Source organism: Taeniopygia guttata, chromosome 1A (assembly GCF_048771995.1).
Source record: "Taeniopygia guttata chromosome 1A, bTaeGut7.mat, whole genome shotgun sequence".
Taxonomy (NCBI): Eukaryota; Metazoa; Chordata; class Aves; order Passeriformes; family Estrildidae; genus Taeniopygia; species Taeniopygia guttata.
Genome location: NC_133025.1, coordinates 46,950,886 through 46,971,818, shown reverse-complemented (window position 1 = coordinate 46,971,818; position 20,933 = coordinate 46,950,886). Strand labels below are relative to the sequence as shown.

Here is a 20,933-nt window from a genome sequence, read left to right as displayed (position 1 = left end):
CTTAATATAAAACTAAATAACTAGTCATCGGTGTAGCTGCCTTGCCTTTTCATGTTGCAGTAAGGCTGAGTCTTTGCCCTCTAGCATTCAGTTTGCTACAAGTGGCTTTCAAAGGCACTGTGCGATGAAGGGTCTTGGAGATGCTTGTTCAGGATTTTTTCAAATTCTGGCCCATGCTGTGACAATAGTTTGATTTTTTTTTCCCCTCTGTCTTTTCTAATTTTCTACATAAGCTTCAAAGACATAAAGTATCTTTTTATTAGAAGAATATGTTCTTTTCCTGAGCACAGTTCGGAGAGAAGGGGGTGAATTCCAGTGATAAAAAACAAGAGATGTTTTCCATATATTGAGTGGCTCCAGTTGCTGCTCCTGGTTTGTTTTTTTTTTTCCTTTTTCTTAATTTTTTTTTAACTAGTCTTCAGTTCGTTGCTGTCATCTTTTCCTTTTTTCTTTTTGCATACATTTATTTTTCCACTAAGCAAAGAGCAGCCCTAAGAGAACTTTCACATGTGGGTGGTGAGCTGCATGGAGGAAGCAAACAGAGTTTAATCACCAAACCTTGTAAGAGAGGCATGGGGATCTTGGAGCAAGGACTCTTTTGTATAGGATGTGGCCCATAGGGAGCTCAGGAAAGAGAAACAAGCAGCTTAAGGCTGGGTATGGGATCAGGCCTTTATTTTTATTTTCTGGAGTTGCTGAGCTATAGCATATTTTGTCAATATAGGAAATGGCTATAGATAATCAAAACCATGACTAAAGGATGAATGGATAATTGATTAACTACATCCCTGCCGAGAAACAGCTTTACCTGCCAGGCTGTAGGAGACTTAATTTGGTAGAGAGCTGTTCTAAATGTGACTATCTTGAGGTAATGCCTTGAGGCACAATGAGTTTTCCCAGGTCTCAAACTCCTGAGTACAGCCTTTTATATCTCTGGTCCCGTTTTCCAGGCTTATTAAAAGAAGGTGGGGCTGTTCTTATTCCTTAAAGCAGTGTTTGGATTTGGAGAACTTTGTTATTATGATGGGAATCTCTACACAGAGAGATATACTTTAATTATGGGGGTTTTGTTTTTTGGGGGATTTTTTTTTGTTGTTGTTTTTAATTTGTGGTTGGGTTTTTTAATGATCTAATCCTATTCTACAGAAGTCAGGAGGAATTTGGAATTGCTTTTAAAAGATATAAGATCTATCCCTAAGAGAGCATATTGGCAAATATTTTTTCTTATTCCTTTCCTTCATGAATTGGACAAAAGCAGCGATTTGCATTTTTCTGGATCTGTCGTAAATTGAAAGCCCGATATCTGGTGAAATCCCAGGACAGAAGAGATTACTATGCCATTGGAGAGCTGAGATCTGTATAAAACTCCTTGAAGTCTTTGAGGTTGTAAAGTGGTACAAGTTCTGATTTTTGCAAAGATTGACTTAGTGTGGTAGCAGGGTATGAGAGCAATACCAAGAAAAATACTGAGCTGATATTTCTCTAAATCATGGTGTCAACAAACCTCATCATAGTTTAGAAATCTGTTTTATTTTAATGTATTTTATGTTATTCTGAGACTGAGTCTTCACAGTTGTAATGAGAAGAACTGCACAAAACTCTGTGCTGCAGCATGCTTTGAGAGGAACTACTAGTAGAGAATATCAGAGCTGTTTGTATCCAATGATTTTACCTACTCTATTTGTACTTTAGTCTGGATACTCGAACCAGAGTGTTTGTGCCAAACTCAGTATCAAAGTGACTGCCCCAAAAATCAGTATCAAAACTGCTGTGTATCCTGTTTATGCTACATATAAGGTTATGATAATCCTATTATTAAAGCTCTTAATTTCATGGAAATATTTTGTACATATTCTGTTTTTTTGTCCTCACTTGTGTACCACTTGTTCTCTGTCTGTTAGAATCAGGCCTAACAGCTGAAACTTTAAGTAATTATGGCAACCTGCCTTTAAAAATAAAGTAAGGACAGCTGGTCATAAAAAGGATTTTACTTCCTTCTCACTTGCTTCACTTAAATTTTAAAAAGTTAAAAATCTTTACACTCTGGCCAAGATATGAAGTAAGATTCTGACTGTGTGCCAACCCCTTTATGCTCAATGGATTGACTAGGAAGGCTGTTTATTTCCTTTGACCTATTCTTGTTTTCTTTTTTTTTTTTTTTTTCTCTTCCTCTGACTTCCTATTCTAGGATGAGTCATCCATGTTCTTCCAGTTTGGCCCATCAATAGAACAGCAAGCCTCTGTCATGCTCAACATCATGGAAGAATACGACTGGTACATCTTCTCCATTGTCACTACTTACTTCCCTGGTTACCAGGACTTTGTGAACAAGATCCGCAGTACCATTGAGCACAGCTTTGTGGGTTGGGAACTGGAGGAGGTCCTTCTGTTGGACATGTCCCTGGATGATGGGGACTCAAAGATCCAGAACCAGCTCAAGAAGCTCCAAAGCCCTGTTATCCTCCTCTACTGCACAAAGGAAGAGGCCACCTACATTTTTGAGGTGGCCAACTCAGTGGGTCTGACAGGCTATGGTTACACATGGATCGTGCCCAGCCTGGTGGCAGGGGATACAGACACAGTGCCATCCGAGTTCCCCACCGGGCTCATCTCTGTCTCATATGATGAATGGGACTACGGTCTTCCTGCCAGAGTAAGGGATGGAATAGCCATAATCACCACGGCTGCTTCTGATATGCTGTCTGAACACAGCTTCATCCCTGAGCCCAAGAGCAGCTGTTACAACACCCAGGAGAAAAGGATTTACCAGTCCAACATGCTCAACAGGTAAGGGAAAGAGCTAGGCCAGCCATACAAAAGGGTGGTCAAAGACAACCTCTGATACCAGCACATTTCTGCTAGGCATGGGGCGCTTTGGGGCAGAAGATGGTGTTGGCCAGAACTGGGCAATGGGGAAGTGAGCTGAGGGTGAGACCTATGTTGCTGTGCATCTTGAGTGCCAGTGTTGTCACCTCTTTAGAAAGCCCTCATACAACACAGAGGGCAAGTCAGCATGAGGAAAAGGAATAATGAAGGCATAGTCCAACAATTCGAGTGTGCCCCTCAATGCGCAAATTTTTGCTTTCATAATAGCACTGAACTTCTTGGGGTGTCTTTGCATGACTGTGTCTGCAGCTCTCAGGTGGGTTCTTGCTGCAAGCAATGGGAATGTTTGTGTTAAAGTCTAGAAGGTGCCAGCTTCTGTTCCAGGCACTAGCATTATGTGAACAGGTGTCCCTTACAGGTGATGGCTGTGTAACCTACCTGGAATAGTTTCATGGCAACTGTTGTCTGAACACCAAGTGTCCTTCTGCTGTTCATTAGCCCTGAATTGCAGGATAGAAGGAAGTGCAAAGAGATGTGGAGAACTAGAGCCGCAAAATGAGTTACAGCCATCAACTCTGCTCAGATCCTGCGTCATACTCAAAGCCTTTAAAGACCTTGGATGTCTTAAGAATCTGGTTTACCTCAGAGGAGGGCTTGTGCTGAGGCCCTGCTCTTTGACACTTCACTGGCTGTTGTCTGCTGGGTGTTTTGGGTACTGCTCATTCTTGTGTACCTTATGCAGAAAGCCTAGTACCTCGATTAGAACAGCACGTTTTTCCAAATAGAAAAGGGTATTTAAATATAGGGGAAAACCTGTTTGAATAAATGTCTTCTTTTTATCCAAATTCAAATTTTCCTAAGAAACAGCACTAAAGCATCTCTTTAAGGGCATAGAAGAAGCTTGTGGTGGAGCAACCTCTAGAGCAGCACTCTTATTACTAAATGTTCCTTTTTGTCCCAGATGGAGTTTTAGCATGTAGCAAAGCAACCCAGATAATTAGACATGGAATCCAGATGTCCCCTGCTCTGCTCAGCTGTCATTGTCCAATGTTTTACATATAAAATCCTTGGACATGTTAGATCCTTTGTGGTGAGAAAAGGAGAATTCAGGCAGTAGCCATCAGGCCACACAGAGCTCAGTGTCTTTGTTAATTTGTCATGTTGAATCACTGAGCAGTGCAAATGTGATGGATTGGTCTGCATGCTATGACCCCTCACTGTCAACTTTACTAGGCAGATAGAGGGACAAAGGGACAAGGAAGCAGATTTTTGCTTTGCCTGAACGTTGGGGACTGTGTGACAACTTTATTATTTGGCCCAATATATTACCCATATTGCTATTTGTTTTTTGTCACTATGATCCCTTGGCATATTGCCAGGTCTTATTGCTTTTACTTCCTCTTACCCATGCTGGTTGTTTTCTCTGTGTAGGCTTTGAAACTACCAAAAGGTGCCCAAAGCTTTTATCTCTTTTCTTCCCAGCTAGGATTAGGAGTAAGGGTCTTTTCTGCTGCTCTTTTGAGTCATCACTGAGATGATTAAGCAGGGAAAATATATATAGTGTAGACAAAGTAATGAGAAGTAACATCAAAGCAGGCTTTTGTTCTACCTTTCCAAATGAGGAGGGTTTCTGGGGGAAGCTCTATTGTGTCTTTTCAGCAATTATCTAGAAAACAAAACTTTCTCTGCTATGTGATGCAGCATTCTGCAGAGACCTTCTGCTAATGAGTTCTGTTGATGCTCTGTTAGCCTATGCATAACACCACACCCATAGAGCTATGCTGCTTCAAGGACCCAACATGATCTCTCTGCATAGCACCTTTTTGCATTGTTTCGAACTTGCCAGCTCAGAGGCTCTTGAGTGTAGATATGCCAGCACTGTTGTGCTGTGTAGATATGCCCTGTAGCCTTGGCACCCCACATGGAAGCAGTTTTTATCACTTGTGAAGATCTTAGCTTTCTTTTCACCTTTGTGGCCCAAATCATGCTGTTACTGCTCCCTTGTTGGCGCTGGGTGCAGCATTCACAGGAATGAGTGCCAATACGTGTATATACACCCAGCTTAGTTTGGGTACTGACATCAGTCTCACTGAGAAACACAGTCAAATTAGTCAGTGCCACTGTGTAGATAGCTGCAGGCACCTGAGCTAACTCAAGAAATAATTACCCTTTTGTAGTTAATTACACTTTTGTAGTTACTTGTGAGCACAGTGCAAATATTCACTTTTCCTCGCATGGCACTGGCCTGTGAAGGGGTTCTGACCTTGCCTCCTTTCCCCCCCACCTCTCCATGTCTCCACACTCTCTGTATTTCCAAGGGAGATGGTTAAAAAGTTTAACTTCAGTGAGTTGGGTACTTAGTTTTTTATTTAAGTCAAATTACTTTCAGGCACCTTTTGAAGTTTAAAAGCTAGTGGTGTCTGAAATAAGCCATTGCTTTTACAAATTGAAGGGTTCAATAGAAATTGGATGGCTTCAAGCTCAGCCTCATGCCTGAAGTCTGTGGAGAAGAAGAGGTAGAGAAGAAGCACAAGATATGGAAGGAGGCAATCATGAAGATGTGAGTTTACCTCACTGAGCCAAAACCCACGGAGATTAATAGCTGTAGTCTGTGTTCATACCTTCAAGTTCCATTGAATTTGCTGGAATTTGCTATGTGCTAAGCTTTAAAATTCTCATTATATGTTTTGTCTGTGTGGGATATTACAGACTCTGCAGACCTGGCTACTTCATACTTTCCCTAACCCCTTCCATCTATTAGGATCCCACAGTATTTGTGCACACCAGGTAGCAGCAATACCTGCATGTCTGGCAGTTGGTTTGGCTCATTTTGGACTGGACTGCAGGTTCTGGAAAGCTAATTTTAGCCTTGCTCTGAACCCAGCAATACTATATTCAGCCATCTGTAACTTAAAGTCCCCCCTCTACATGCCTACACAGAGTAGAGAAATGCATGTATGTGGGCTTAATGTCTGGGGAGACAAAGTGTATGTGTATGTGACCTCAGATAAAGCATCACCACATAGCTAGTGTTTCAGAAACTCTTGAAGGTAATCCAAAGGGGTCCAATTTACTTCAAATCCATAGTTGGGGAGGCAAAGAAATAAAGGAATTTCCCCATTTTATTCTTTGGAGAGTGACACATCCAACTAAAAAAAATGTGTAATTTAGTTCAGCTGGGGCACACTATACACTGACTGTGAATTAGTCATTTCCCAAGCTCTTCCTTTGAACTCTGACCATTTCTTAGTTTTTTCGCTTGTCTTTCTAAAAGAGCAGTTGTTCTGAATGCAGCTAAAATCAAATGGTCTTGCTCAACATGGTGTCAGTGGTTGATGTGGGTATATAATGGAGTAAGGAGAAAATGAACTGAATGTCGTTCAGATTCTCCATATCTTTCCACCTTTTTACACTGACACTTGTTCATTTTTGCAAAAACTTGTGCAAACGAAGTTTCATTTGAAGTATGGCTGTAAGTACAAAAATAAACAAGACAGACTGTAATCTAAATGCCATTTCTTGACAATGTAGGTGTTTGGTCTGCATCTTCTTGTATCGCTAATGGTCGCATAGCAACTGCTTCTGTCTGTTTTGAAACTGGTTCTTTTGTGTTAGACTGGAACTGCAGAAGTATGATCACGACCATTGAACATTTTGGCTTTTGTCCAGTAAGTGAACCTGCTGATGAGATAACTCCACTAAAGAGTAGCAAAATGATGCTTTGGGAGAGTTTTGTTCTACAAGGTTTGTTAGTTATCTTTTTTGAATGATTTTTGAGGAATTTTTCCTCTAGTGAGGGATTTATCTCAATTTATGCTGATAATAGGCTTAGGTGGTAATTTGGAGTCCAAATATCCAAATGCTGTTTCTCAGTTCAATTGCAGTCTTTAATTCTTTGTTCTGTTTGTAATAATTACCTATTCATTTATTCCTTCATTGTCCCAGAAAAAAATCTGATCTGAATATTTCAGTCTACCAAGTCTATAGTTATCCCACTATCTGGTCTTCTGGGCACCCAGCAAAACCACTGTGTGCTCTGCTCTTTTCTACTGGCTGAGAAGATCTCAAAGGTTGGGAAGGAAATGCTCAGATGAGGAGTTCTTACCTCTTGGCCCTTCCTAGGAGAGTTGCTAGGCTTCCAGGCATCCCGCAAAGCTCATCTTTTTTCCCTTCACCATGGTTGCTGAGGAGTGAGTGGGCAGAGGTGGATGTGTTTATAGGCAGCCTTCTGCTTATTTTGTTATTTTAATTGATGGGACAGATTTCCTTGAGCACTGGATTGGTGCTTCTCATTACATTTTAGAAATGGGAAGAAATAACTAAATGACAGGAGTATTCTTAGGAGTGGAATTCAGAGATGAGTCATGAGAAAAGAATATAATTTCTGGCACATATTTGAGGAATGGAAGCTCAGCTGTTTTGTATGGATATTCACAGTCTTTGGGCTACGTAAGCTGTGGTTTTATTGTAGCCTTCAATGAGACCTGGATTCTTTCTCCTTGTGGTCATGGCTGCTTGTGAATGCTGGGCCATAACTACTAGTTTGTTGTTGTAGGGTTTCTAATGAGTTCTCTACTGATTGGCTTTAATAGTCTCTCATTTAACACCAGGCTGCACACCGCAGATTTCATTTAAATAAAAACTGCAGTGGAGCATTTGCTTTAGAATTAAAATACAAATGTGGAATAATGCCACCTTTGCAAATAAATACTTTTAAAGGGAAACAAAGTTAGGTTCAATTCTGTACCTCAGATTCTTCAAATAGGAAAACAGCTGGCAAGCTTGCTCAGTGCATTATTTGGACATGACACTTCTACTCTGAGGGAAGTAACATTCATCTGTAGTTTTATCTTGTAAAACAGATAAGAAATGCAGAAGAACCTTTGAGTGCTTGGCAACTGTTTTTCCTGGAACAACCAGGGCAAGCTCTGTTCTCACATGGCCACATTTCCCTAGTAGAAACTAGGAATTGCTGGGGCTTAGATACTTCAACAGTGAGTCAGTGAACAGAGAAAGTTCTTGCAATTGGGTTATACAAACGAATTGCTTCCCTGGAAACTCAAGACCATATGGGCTGTACATATCCCTAAAAAAGTGCAGTGCCCTTTCAGGGTATTGTGTCACCCTGATACCTCTGGGCAGCACCATACCCATAGCACCCTGGGCCTGTTTTCCCCAGGTTAGTGTCAAGGACAGTACCCAGACAACACCTTTCCTTGTTTCTCTGGTCTCTCTCAGCCCACCCTCCTGTGCAGGAGACATCATATGTCATTTGCAGATACTGCCTTGGAGCCACTCTGTGCTGTCTCGTGGTTGAGTGGGTCACACACCTTCACAGAGTGCAGTAGGGGAGCTGAGGGCAGGAATGGACAATGGACCGTTTGCACTATTCTTTCTTCATACATGGGTTTATCAAGTTACCCTCATATTAAGAAACAGGAGCCCTGTCTCGCTCAGTTTGGCAGGGCTACATCTACCTGCTTGGCAGCTGGCTGGGAAGCAAGCCCTGCTCCAGCCCTTGAATCCTGTGGTGCTCCAGTTGTGGCAGGCACGGTGCTGGGACTTGCTTCTTAATGCTGGGGAGATGGTGAGAGAAGGTGTAAGTGGCATGTTCCCAAGGATGTAGAAGTTGACCTTTTCAGAAACTTGGAGGGTGAAGGAGCATATGTAACTTTTGACCTTTTGGAGCCTTTAGGCCCATGTCTAGTTAGCAGCTCATTATGTTCCCACTGGTTGGTGTGTCCTGCTGCCGTCAGGCTGGTGCAGAGTGGCAGCATGTGGTGTGAGCGCTGCTGACGGATTAGACATCCCTGCTGCAGAAATCTGCTTGTTCCTGTCACTGCTCCAGCAACAGCTGGAGGTTGGGGCTGGCCTGTACTTCCTGCCTCTGTCAGGGTCTCTCTGCCTCCCTGCATCCCTTGCTGTACACCATCTCGCTCTCTGTGTGTACTGCCATCACTTTTCCTGTCCCTGTCTTGCATCTCCTATTGCATTTCATTTGCTCTGTGTGCATTGCAGTGTGCAGTGCTGGTGAAAGGTGCTGGGTTTGTTGGCTTGGGGCTACTGGATATTCATGTTGCCTGGTCAGGAGGTGAACAGTCGTGTGCCACCACATCTTGGAGGAAGTGTTGGCTTCTTCTGACTGCTTTTTTTCCTGTCACTGGAGAGGAATGCTGAGGGCAGTTTGTAACATACTGTTGATCCATACCTCCCCTGTACAGGTGGGCTGGTAAGGGTGCTGGATGCAGAAGAGCAGTCTGCATCTGGCTGTCCTCCCGCTCTTAAGCAGTCCTGCTTGGGCAGTGGGAAGCACAGCTGTCCTACAGTGGAAGGACAAACATCAAACTAACTTGTATGCTGGTAGGATACTGGAGATCCCTGGCTTCTCAGTGGGAATATATGATGGCCCAGCAAAAATGTTTGTTCCTCAGCAGGCACCACAGGATGCCTTAGTCCTGCATAGCTGGGCTTTGTCAGAGAGGGAGAGAAGGTACTTGCTCTGTGTGGACAGTTGGGTATTTCAACCTCTTTGCAATTAAAATAGGGTCACAGAATCACAAAATATTCTGAGTTGGAAGGGACCCACAAGGATCATCGAGTCCAACTCTTAAGTGAAAGGCCTGTAAAATGGATTGAACCTGCAACCTTGGTGATATTAGTACCTTGCTCTAACCAACTGAGCTAATAGAAGGCTTCAAATGAAGTGATGGGTTTTTGGCAAGGGTTGTCTTTTGATTAAAGGACATACCCTTTCATAAATGCCTCCAAAATCCACCAGCTGGGAATGAATTTTGGTATGCACCATCAGTTTCCAGATGGGAAAACGTCCATGTTCTGCTTCCAGCCCTCTGAGACATCATCTGCTCTGCAGCCAAGTCCAATTAGTGCTAGTACTATGGCAACTTCACTTGCTGGTGGCAATATGTTTTAATGTGTGCCTTCAGACTCTCTCCGCTCCCCATGGAAAGCGAGTCAAAATCCTCCTCTGTGGTGGAGCTTTGAAACCACAAACCCGGTTTGGGCAACAGTTTAGCACCAGCTATGCCATTGCTGATCCTGCTCTGATCACAAACTGCATTTAGGGTGCTATGGGCTTGAAAGAGCCTCAGGGAATCTGAAAACCTGCTTTAGCAGAGCAGTGGAGGGAAGGTGAGAAATACCCTTTTTCCTTCAAGAACTGGCTTGATGGGCACATGGATATTTTCTGGCTTGCACACCTGGACACTGATGGCTGGCCATATGTGGTTTCATCATTAGTGACTATCACGAACATGTGCATTTTTTTTTCCTTTCTGTTAGAAACGTAGTGGGGTTTTGGGGTTTTTTGGATTTTTTTTTTTTTTGGTCCTTCTCTCCTCCCCTCAGACTTAATGTTCTTACTATCTTTCAAGTTTTTAAAAATAGGAACTGCTGCGTTGCTATGGCTCCCTGTGCAGCTCTGGAGCAGCTTTTTCTTCTCTTTGATGCAATTTGGGTTCACGATTCAGTTTGACAAGGGCTGCTTGCACTAGTGCTTGCTCCTGGAAGACGGGGAAGGGGAAGAAGGAAGATGACAGCCTTTGTGTTCACTAAAAAAAGGAAAAAGATTAAGTCAGGTGGCCTTTCTTGGAAAAGAGTGGAGGTATTAACCCTGGCGTGTCTGGGATGAGGTTTTTTTATGTTCTGCAGTTTTAACACTGTTGCTGTGGTTTAACTTTCAATGGGGTGTCCTTTTCCCCTTTGTCTTACACGCTTGTGTGATGGAGCTGAGCCCTGTCAAACAGCTGCCTGCTCCCCTGCGGAAGCACCTGCTGTTCAGTAGCTTTTGCCATCTATGCCTTGTCCAAGAGATTGTGCGTGGTTAAGTGCTTTTCTGAATTGAGGATTAGAGCACTTCTGACTAGATGCTGCTGATGAAATTCCTCTCAAAATCATTGCTTTAAGGGTTACTTGAGCCTTGCAACCACATTTTGGGAAAATGTGGATCTGCATATCTGTGGGACAGCTGAATACTTATCTGAAAGGGACCCTACCAAAGTTTGCACAGGTAACAGGTTTGGAATACCTGTTACCTGTGCAGAATCCAGACCTCTCTCTACCGTGTACATATCTCTCCACTGGCCTATTTTCAAGTAGCAGTAATTTTTTGAGTACACTTTTTTTTATGTAGCAAATTTTATTTTCATTCACAATCCAAAGGTGAACATTTTTTGAAAAATCTGAGCAAAAAAATCCCTGTTCATCCAATTTTGAGTTAAGAGAGTGTGAAATGGATGGATTTGTTCTGCTTTCAAATAATTAGCCAGCAGTGGGGCTTCTGTTAGTGTGGACAAATAACTCAAAGCTAGCTTCACTTCAAACTTCAGAAATTAGTTTGCAGTGTTAGACAAGGGATTCCTGCTTTGCTAAGGTTAGAAAATGGGATTTTGAATTGAATATAAACATTTGAGGGTGATGTATGTTACCTTAGCGTAATTTTTTTTGTATTGTAGATCTGTTGTGCACTATATTTCTTGAAGTATTTGCATGGAATATAATCTAGAAATGTGGTGTTTAGAATGCTTGAATGTGAGTGAAATAATACCGGAGAAAATAGAAATAGTGGAGACCTGTCAGCTTGTTCAGTACACCCTACTCTGTCATTTCTGCAGCATGTTCTCTTCTGATTTAAGTAATAAAAATGTCCCTACTCAAGCCTGCAAGCACCTTAATACAAAATGAATATTAAAATCTAACCATAGTTGCCCTTGAAATGATCAATCAGACTGAGTGCTGCCAGCCATCTTCATACAAAAAAAGTTATTTTTCGCCCCTGTGGAGAGATTTTTGCTCTTGTTATGTCACACCAAACAAATCTTCACCCCTGTGTTGATTGAATAAAGATGGTAAGGTGATTGGGCCTCCCCTTTGCAGTAATGTACCATGAGAAATGGTGGAAAAACAGCTTTGGTGAACTCAGTGTTGGCCTTTGTTAAGGATCTGTGGAGACAGAAGATAGTCAGATGAAGAGTTCACCCTCTTGATGGTGTGGTCATGGTGGAAGATAGCTGCCACAATGGACTGAAAATCTGTGAATCTCTGTAGCCTGACAGTGGTTAAAAGTGCACAAATGCTGACTCGATGCTGACTTCTTTTCTTGGTTTTTGAAGCTGTATTAAAACGAGATGGAAATAAGTTTTTAGTGTCTTGCCCAGTGTTCCTCCCTGTATTATTAGTGTCACAAATGAAATCATTTTTCAGCAAGATGGCTACCTCCAGTAGCAGTGTCAGCAACTTACATTTTTTTATGACGGCTGTAGCATCTTTTATCTGCAGTTCCAAAGCACTTTACAAAGTAGAAGGGGATGGGGGATGGCTTAATTCAAACTTATTTCAAAAAATGCAGCCGTCTCTGGGGTGAAATAGAGGAACCGTTTAACAGAATATAATATGAAGTGGAGATGAACACTGCACCTCACTGTAGCTGCACGAGGAATTTTAGCTGGCAGAATGAATTTACTAGAGGTGGATTTTCATCAAGACATTGGGGGTGTTTAATGAACGCAAGATATTAGCAGCAGTGCCACACATGCCTCTCTTGTGCCTGTGTGCAGCAGGCAGCCAGCAGCTCCAGAAGTGATGTCACAAAGGAGGTTAACAGCTTTTCCAGTGTGCAGACTTCAAGAGAAAATGATATCTAATTTCAGTGACCTTCTTCATCCCAAGAGAATGACATGTTTTGAGCTGATATATCTAGATTTTACATTGATTATGTGCTTATTTTCCCTGGAGACAGCCCTGGGCAGTGGGAGATATCCAGAAAGGATATATTGTGGTTACAGACAAGTGATAACCAGAGCTGGATGGAGAGCAAAAGGGTTGACTGCAATGAAGCTCTGAGAGGTTTTAGCCACATGGGTAATAGATGTCATATATAACAGATGATCCTCCCAAAAGGATACTTTCATTGCTTTCTTCCCCCTTAAAATAATGTGTCACTGACAGATTAGGCCCTGTGAGTGACATGAGATACCTCAAACAGATTGCTGGAAGCAATTCTTTCTACCTTCTTCACAGAGATGCTGATGTTGTCCTTCTGCATCTGAGTGGTGACGATGGCATAGTGAGTGTGTACGAGTGCTGGTACTTAAGCCATGGTAAAATGCTCTTCAGCATCACCAAGGGACTGTGAAGACTTTGAGGTGCAAAATACAGATGCTTACAGCCTCTGAATAAATCTGAACATCTAGCAACTACTCTTCAGTATGCCTAGTGTGTATTCATGTCAAAAAGCTGTTCTGCAGGGCAGTGTGGGATATTGGGCTTTGCAGCATTTGACTTGCCCAGATTCAGGAAGTTCAGCAGAACTATTATTTCAGAGTTCTGCATGCTTTGCTGCCCTTGTCTCAGTTTCCTTTTCCTTTCTTTGCAGGCATGTAGCTGAGATACTGGGGGGGCTTTACTCGCAGATCTATTTTGGCTTTAATGTAGCACTGAGATGGAGAAGGTCTTGCTTTTTGTAAATGTGAGACTACGGGTCAGATGATTCACAGAATCACAGAGTTTGAGTTGGAAGGGGACCTTGAAGATCATCTAGTTCCAAGCTCCCTGCCATGGGAGGGGACATCTTCAGCTAGACCAGATTGTTCAGAGTCACATCTTACCTGGTTTTGAACACCTCCAGGTGTGAGGCATCCACAGCTTCTCTGGGAAACCCGTTCCAGTGCCTCACCACCCTCACAGTAAAGAATTTTTTCCTAATACATTATCTAAAACTACTGTCTTTCAGTTTGAACCCATTCTTCCTTGTCCTGACAGTACATACTCTTGTAAATAGTCTTGCCTCGTCTTTCCTGTAAGTTCTCTTCAGGTACTGGAAGGCCACAATTAGGCCACCCCAAAGGCTTCTCTTTTCCACATTGAACAATCCCAATTCTCTCAGCCTTTCCTCGTGAAAGAGGAAATCCAAAGAGTGCCTTGGAGGTAGCACCAAGCTACAGTTTCTCTGGTGGCTGTGGAAAGATGATAGCTCTGGAAACAGCTACAGTTTGACTGTCTAGAGTGAGAAGTTTACTTATTTTACTGATTTGTAATTTTTTCTCCCAGCAATTTTTTTATGGAAGGCTCAAGTTTGAATTGATGAAGGCACAGGCTTAGCAATGCTGTGAAATTGATTTGGAATAGTTTATTATAGTTCCATGAAATTGCTTAACAAGGTAGTTTGGCAAAGTGAGGGAGCCAAATGAGAAAAGCATGGTGCTCCTAACAGTGGATGGCACTGGGAGCACAATGTAAGCCAGTAAGGAGGGTATGGAGGCTTTCAGGGGTAGGATTAGCCGCAGGGGAGAGGAGAGCTGCCCAAGTGAGAGGCATCTACCAATTTGCATTGCAGATCAGGCTGGTTTGCATTGCTGCTGCTTTCCTCCCTTTTCGTCACCCTCTTCTGGATCCTCACAAAGCCTGGAGAAGGGGTTCTGCCTCTTGGTGCTCAGCTGCAGCAGCTCAGAAACATTTGTCACAGCCATCAGTTGTCAGTGTGGAAGCAGGGCCCCAGAGAAGGGCACTGACAGAAAGGGAGTGTGGGATATGGTGCAGGTGGAGAACCACTTGGGGAAATATAAAGCATCACTGAGTTTGGTTTTAGAGCACTCACTGTGAAGGACATGCAGCTGGTTCTCTTAAGTGGGAGGGCTGTGGGTGGCACTGACTTTCATTCCTCTGCGTGGTTTGGAGCTTGCCTTGCCTTTTCACATGCCACAGGTCAGAGCAGCAGTAGTACCCAAAACCAGACAGTTGCATGGCTGCTGTGACTTTGGCTGTGGTCATTCTGCTGAAGCTGAGCAGTGGGAACTCCTATGCCAGGAAATCCCTGAACCTCCTCCAGTAATCCGAGAAGTCAAGGGAAAGCAGCCATGTAAATTTATCACATTTATGACAGAGGTTCATGCTGAAAGTTTCTTTAAGTATCAAAGAAAGCTGTGTGGTAACACCTAGGGGTCTTGTCTAGTGGTGGCTGAGTGACAAACAGTCCTTGGTCCACTCCCCTCACCATTACACAAGAAAGGAGGAGTTGGGCTGATCAAGGAGACAAACACTGTTGTGCCTGTGGCTATTTACTTATTTACTATACCTATAGGAGGATGCTGCACAAGACCATGGGCCTCAGTCAATTCTTAGGGTTTTGAGGGTGTTCTCAGTATTGCAGTAGTCTGGTGAGGTGTCAAGGAGCCAGCTTGCTACCACCTGGAAGCTGTGGAACAAGTTTTTGTGTAGTAGCATGTGCTGGTGGGACTGTGAATACTGTGGACAAACTGAGAGAGGTCTATTTTGCAATAATGACTCTTTGGTAACAACTTTGGTCACCACTACAAAAGCTATTTCTTTATGTTCCTTCTTCAGGCCAGGAATCATTTATTTCCCCCTCTTTTGTCTTGTCATCAGGCATGGGAATGGTGGGCTTGTTCTGGTCAGTGGGTGCAAGGGGAAATTTTGCATTATTCGGGATCTGTTCTTCTGCAGTGCTTCTAAAGGATAGAAATGGTGGGTAGTCAAATAAAGAAACAGAGGGGATGGAACAAGTACTTAAATGCTTGAGCTAACAATGTTTTTACTTCCTCCTCAATCCACTGATCCTTATGGGTTTCCCACTGTTTGCCTAAGAGAGAGGTGAGAGGGCTTGGGAGTGGGACGTTTATGAGCTTGCCAGATCAGCCATAGTCCTTGCTAACTGGCATTTTATCTCTCTTTTTTAGCATAATTTTGGGGCAGGCTTGCAGGTTTACATTGTGGAAGGAGAGAACAGGAGGTCGCAGGGGAGGCCATAGCCCATAGGCAAGGCCTATTGCACTGGTGTTTCCATGATTCCATGCTAATGGTGTTTTGCAAATAGCCAGGGATAAGCCCACTGCTCTTATCAGTCATGCCCCTTTGTGTGTCTCTGTGTCCCTCCATCACTCCAATCTTCCATCTTCTTATCCTTCCCTCAATAGATGAATCTTTTCTATAGAAATATTAAATCTTAGCTTAAAACAGAAGAACCACCCTATTTTTCCTACCCCCTGTCTTTTCTCTCTTTCATCTTTTCTTTCCATGGAAGTGTTTGAAGTAGCACAAGTTCCCGAGAAAGGCTTTTTTTTTTTCTCCCTTTGTGCTTTGGCTCTGTGTCCCTTCTTCATAATATCTTCCCTTTGTTATTTTGTTCTGCCTGCCTTCTCTCTCTGTTTTCTCCCCATCTCTCAACCCTTCTTCAAGGCTCTTTCTTCATTAATATGTTAATTTCTAGCCCAGGAATTCTTCTTGCAGCTCACTGTTCACCAGGGAGAGCCAGAGGAGAGAGCTGAGAGAGAAAAGGGAGAGAAAAAAATAAGAAAAAGGAGTGAGTCAGTAACTTACAACAGGACAGGACAAGGGGTGTTAGCAAAGGAGAATCTTGCACTGACAGGTGTCATGATGCAAGGAAGAAGAGGATTATGTGCAGTTTTGGACTGGATTGGTCTTTGTCTGTTGTTTTGACATGTTCAACTTCCGAAACTTAATATTAGTAGGAAAAAAACCCTTGAAAACTAAAGAAGCTCTGAACTCTTTTTTAAAACATAGTTAATTTTTGGCAATTTCTAAGTTATGTTCCCCTCTGCACAGAATTTTTTTAAACATCAGGCCCTACTCCCACCCTGATATGATCTCTTTGTTTAATTTGTCTGCAAACGCCTGATTTATTGTCAGTATGGTCTTTGCATAAGGCTTTGGGCATATTTTGCAGGATGAACAAAACCATACCAGAAATTCTTGGAAGGTAGTTTTACTTCAAAAGATGTTTTCAGGTAAGAAGTAGGGAATTTTTAAACTGCTGTTCAGGTAAAGAGGTATGAATAAAGATGATAATACTCCAGAAGTTATATAGCAGTGAAATTTTAGGGAACCTGGGGTTATGAGGAGCATGACAAGTGCCATTAGAGACAGGTGTGATGAGTCAAAGTTTTCTTTTCTGCCTCCCACCAGTACAGTTACTGGGTGGAAGGTTGCAAAGAAAGAAGAGAAGGAGACAGGTATCTCTGCATCATGGACCAAATCTGGGAAGGATACAGAATGCCAACATTATTGCAATTTTGCCCTGAAATGAGGTAACCTCTTTGCTATTTTATAGCTAATGAAGATAGACCTCTGTCTGTGCTGGTAGTGCTAGGATCGTGATTGCCCAAGCAAATAATTAACGATGCAGTAACGAAAGCTGGTGCCGGGGAGCCGGCAGGGTGGGTGGGTGGCTGGAGGTGAGGAAGCAGGTCTCAGGAAGGACATGTGGTAAAGGAGAGAGACAGGAAAAGACAAGCTCTGATACAGTGCTGCAAAACCGGTACGAGCTGGAAGCAAAATAACTGGGGAGGAAAACTCAGGGGGACTGCTGCAATGTTCTGTGAAGTCCAAGGCCCCCGAGCCAAGAGCCTTTCATATATTGCATACACACAACTGTGTCAGAAGAATATTATTTAGGTTGCAAAGGCAAACACTTCAAACAGAAGAAAATGTCAGAATTAAGGCTGCAATCTTAATTTGGCATTCTTGTGTCTATGCATTATAGAGCAGTGGTTTCAGTACTATCCTTCAAGACAGGACCCCTGCCTACTTCTGTATGCATGATGGGTAATATTTCCTGACTGAGCAGCGATTCGGTGTTTAATTTCCTTCACCTTGCTTAATGTGTATCTTTAAGCTTTGTATTGTGTCTGCTTTCACAGGCTGCTGAGAATTGAGGGCTCTTTGTCTCAAGGTGTTATCTGTGGCACATTAGGCCAGTATCTTGGTACATCTCGAAGTTCATGGATTTTCACCCTACTCCTACGAGATGAGAGGACACAAGCTACTTTATGTAAATCCATTGTATAGGCAGGGAACTGAGGCGCAGCAAGATTAAGGTCAAAAATGTCTATTAATTTTTCATGGCCCATCTGAGACACCTAGAATCTCATTATTCAAAATACTGATCATTACAGAATGCTTTCAGTGTTCAAAGCAAATTTCTCTTTGTCTTCAACTCAGCAATTCTTCAATTGCCCCCTGCCAAGTCTTACCTAGGACCGAGCACCATTTTTCATTGATTTTTTAATTAATGTAGAAATGGAAATTTGGTGACATACAAGTTATATGGGGTATTTGTTTATACCCCATATAATTGTTTATTTTTCATAAATCATATTGAACCCAGGAGAAAAGCAAAACAGTCTCCAAACCATTTCCCTTTTTTAATTTGAATTATTTCTTTCAATATATTTGAGATGAAACACTGGATTTCAAATTCCAATTAGTTTATAGCTTCAATATGTATCTTTTCATTTGAAAAAAAGATGTTTGAAAATATTCAGATTCAAAAGAAGACAGGCTGAATATATATATATATTTTTTTTTCTTTCAATAAAGTCAAAACTTTATACTTACTGATCTGCCAAAATTGGGCTCTTAATACAGTACTTATTTTTGTTTGGAATTGCCACCAGACCAAAAAAAGGGACCAGAGGATTTGTTCAGCTTTTGTTAAGCATCCAGAAAATGGAGTGCACAGATTTAGAGACTGCTTGTAAAAAATCTAGTTTAAGAGAATTTACTGATCTCTTCTGCCTTGTGTCCAGTAATAGGATGCATGTGAATGGCTTGAAGCTGTGCCATGTCAGCTTTAGACTGGGTGTTAGGAAAGTTTTCTTCGCTGAGAGGGTGGTCAAACACTGGAACAGGCTTCCTGGAGAGGTGGTCAGTGCTCCAAGCCTGTCAGTGTTTAGGAGGCATTTGGACTAGATGACTGTTGTAGGTCCCTTTCAACTGAAGTATAAATAATATAATATAATAATATTTTGTTCTATTTGTGCCACTATGGCCTTGTGCATGAGGTTGGGACAAATCCAGCCTTGCAGTACACCTTTCAGCTGGCATAGCAATATGATTTTCCTGTTTGTCCTAGCCATTCTCAACCTCTCACTTGATTACTGCCCACTTTCCAAACAGCTAAGTTTGATTCCCAAATTAATCTATCTAGTGCATTCAATGAGATCAGGGTTCTGCAAGAAAAATTGTTGATACAGGACTGATTCTTAGTCATTATGCAAAATGGGATGCATTCAAATTGGTTGAATAACTATAATGCTGATGTTTTCCCTCTTTTGCATTTTCGTATTGAATAGGTCAACACTTTGCCAAACTGCATGGTTTAGTGGTCACAAACATGTTAGCTTTTCTCTCCCACTGCTGACCTCTTTTGTCTTGTCTCCACCAGCTTGCCTCATCTGTTCTGCCCTTTTGGCTTCTTGTCCCAGTCTGGTTATCACCTAGCAAAGTTAGAATCTCTCTTATAGACAAGCAAACTAAGCTCCAGAACCTGGGTCTATAAAAATCCAGCCTCCACTGCTGGACTGTGTCACTTGTTTTCATCCATTTCCACTTATCTCACATTCTGACTCCTTGTCCAATCTGTCTTCCCCTCCCCTCAGCTCCAACAAGTCACAGTCTCTTTGTCCAAATAGTCCAGGTGTCACACCTCCCAGTTCTCTTCTTTTTTAGCCCCTTACTTCTTGCAGTGTCCCAAGTCAGTGTATCCTGATTACCTTCCTGGCTCTTCCCTGCTGCTTTGGAATTAGCCAGCCTCCTTTTCCAGCCATCTCTGTGTGCAGGGAGCAGGCGCAATCATGGGAAATACAAACCCAATAGACGTATTCCTCCTTCTACTTCCCCAGTCCACTCATAGGCCTTACTTGAGCCTTAGACTGCAGAAGGCCCAGTCAGGAGAGCAGTTTAAAAAGGATGGAGTTTTTTTTTGGAAAGGTCTAATAGTTTTTCTTGAACAACTGTAAATTGTAGTTTTTCAAAAGGCTTATGACTTGTCTAGGTTTTCACAGGTATGGAAAAAATCAGCATGAAATGAATGTTTGCTTTCCTCTCTCATCAAAATCCATGTCCCTTGAAAGCAGAGAACTACGGGAGCTTTTTATAAAGGTCACTATTTTTCTAATGTTGGTAGAATAGCTTTTTTTCTTCTTGCCTGTTTTTGGAAAAGATTGGAGCATTTTAACTTCAATCTTTGTCAAATATCAGACATGACATGAACATCTGATATGGAAAATGTCACTCTTAAAGATAAAATTTGGCATAGCTAGAGGAATCTATAAGGAAGGCTTTACCTTGAGAAGAAGAGACAGCTTGAAGAGATGGTGGTACCAGCTCCAGAAATGCAAATCTCTCCTCTGTGGACTTCCTGGAACATTTTTAGGCGGTCAAAGTAGATCTGCTTACTGGCTGAATATGTTCTCGTAGGGTCTTAAACCTGGGTCTCAGTCAGCAAGCATAAAAAACAAATTGTTTTATTTCAGTTTCAATTGAAAATGATGTTTCTTAAAAAAAGAGAGAAAAAGTGTCTACCCCAGGCTTTCAGCACCTTTAATTTTTGTTTAAAAATGTATGCCACACAATGAAATAAAATCGGTACCAGTCCCCAGCATAGAAGTAAAACCAACCATCCAAACAGAAAAAACAAGTGCAAGAGTGGAAAAAATCCAATCCTCCAAAGGCTGTTCTTTTCTTACTTCTCCTTCTCTCCCTTCCTCCTTGCTGCAGCCACGGGTGTTCAGCTACAGTGCTGTATTTTGCAGTCCTGCCTTCACCAAAACACATTAACTCATGCAGCTCATGAATCATCCCCAAACATGGGAAGCCTTAGTGGGAAGAAAGCAATGCCAGAGATATTGGTTTTTCTCAATTTTTTATAAAATGTTTCTAGGAGCCAAGTGGCATGTTGAGGTTACAGGCTCCAGATGAGAGTTCTGGCTGAGAGCTAGAGTGTGGCAGACTGGAATAGGCAAGTTTGGGGTCAGAATGCTGGGAGAGATTGGCAAAGATTTGGCCAAGCATCTTCTGACACTTGTTTTCTTCTTGGAAAAAAAAAAAAAACATAGAAAATACTACTTCTTTGGACTCCATGAAGAGGCATTCAGTGTTCTGGGAAGAGGTTTCAGAGTAGGTGGTGCAGCCTTGAACCTCACCACTAGCCTTAGCTAAATATTCATAGAATCAAAGTACCATTTAGGTTGGAAAAGGCCTCAGAGATCGTTGAGTCCAGTCATTAACCCAGCGCTGCCAAGTCCACCAGTAAACCATGTCCTTAGTGCCACATC

The 20,933-nt window shown here is 42.2% G+C and overlaps 1 protein-coding gene across 7 annotated transcripts in view; it reads left to right on the top strand.

Moving 5' to 3' along the window:
- GRIN2B (glutamate ionotropic receptor NMDA type subunit 2B) overlaps positions 1–20,933 on the top strand; it is a 232,618-nt gene that overhangs the window by 91,581 nt on the left and 120,104 nt on the right. For all 7 annotated transcript variants that reach the window (XM_072923325.1, XM_072923321.1, XM_072923324.1 and 4 more), the window contains one exon: positions 2,189–2,787. In XM_072923325.1, the coding sequence (XP_072779426.1) occupies positions 2,189–2,787 (599 nt within the window). The remainder of the gene's footprint in view (positions 1–2,188; positions 2,788–20,933) is intronic.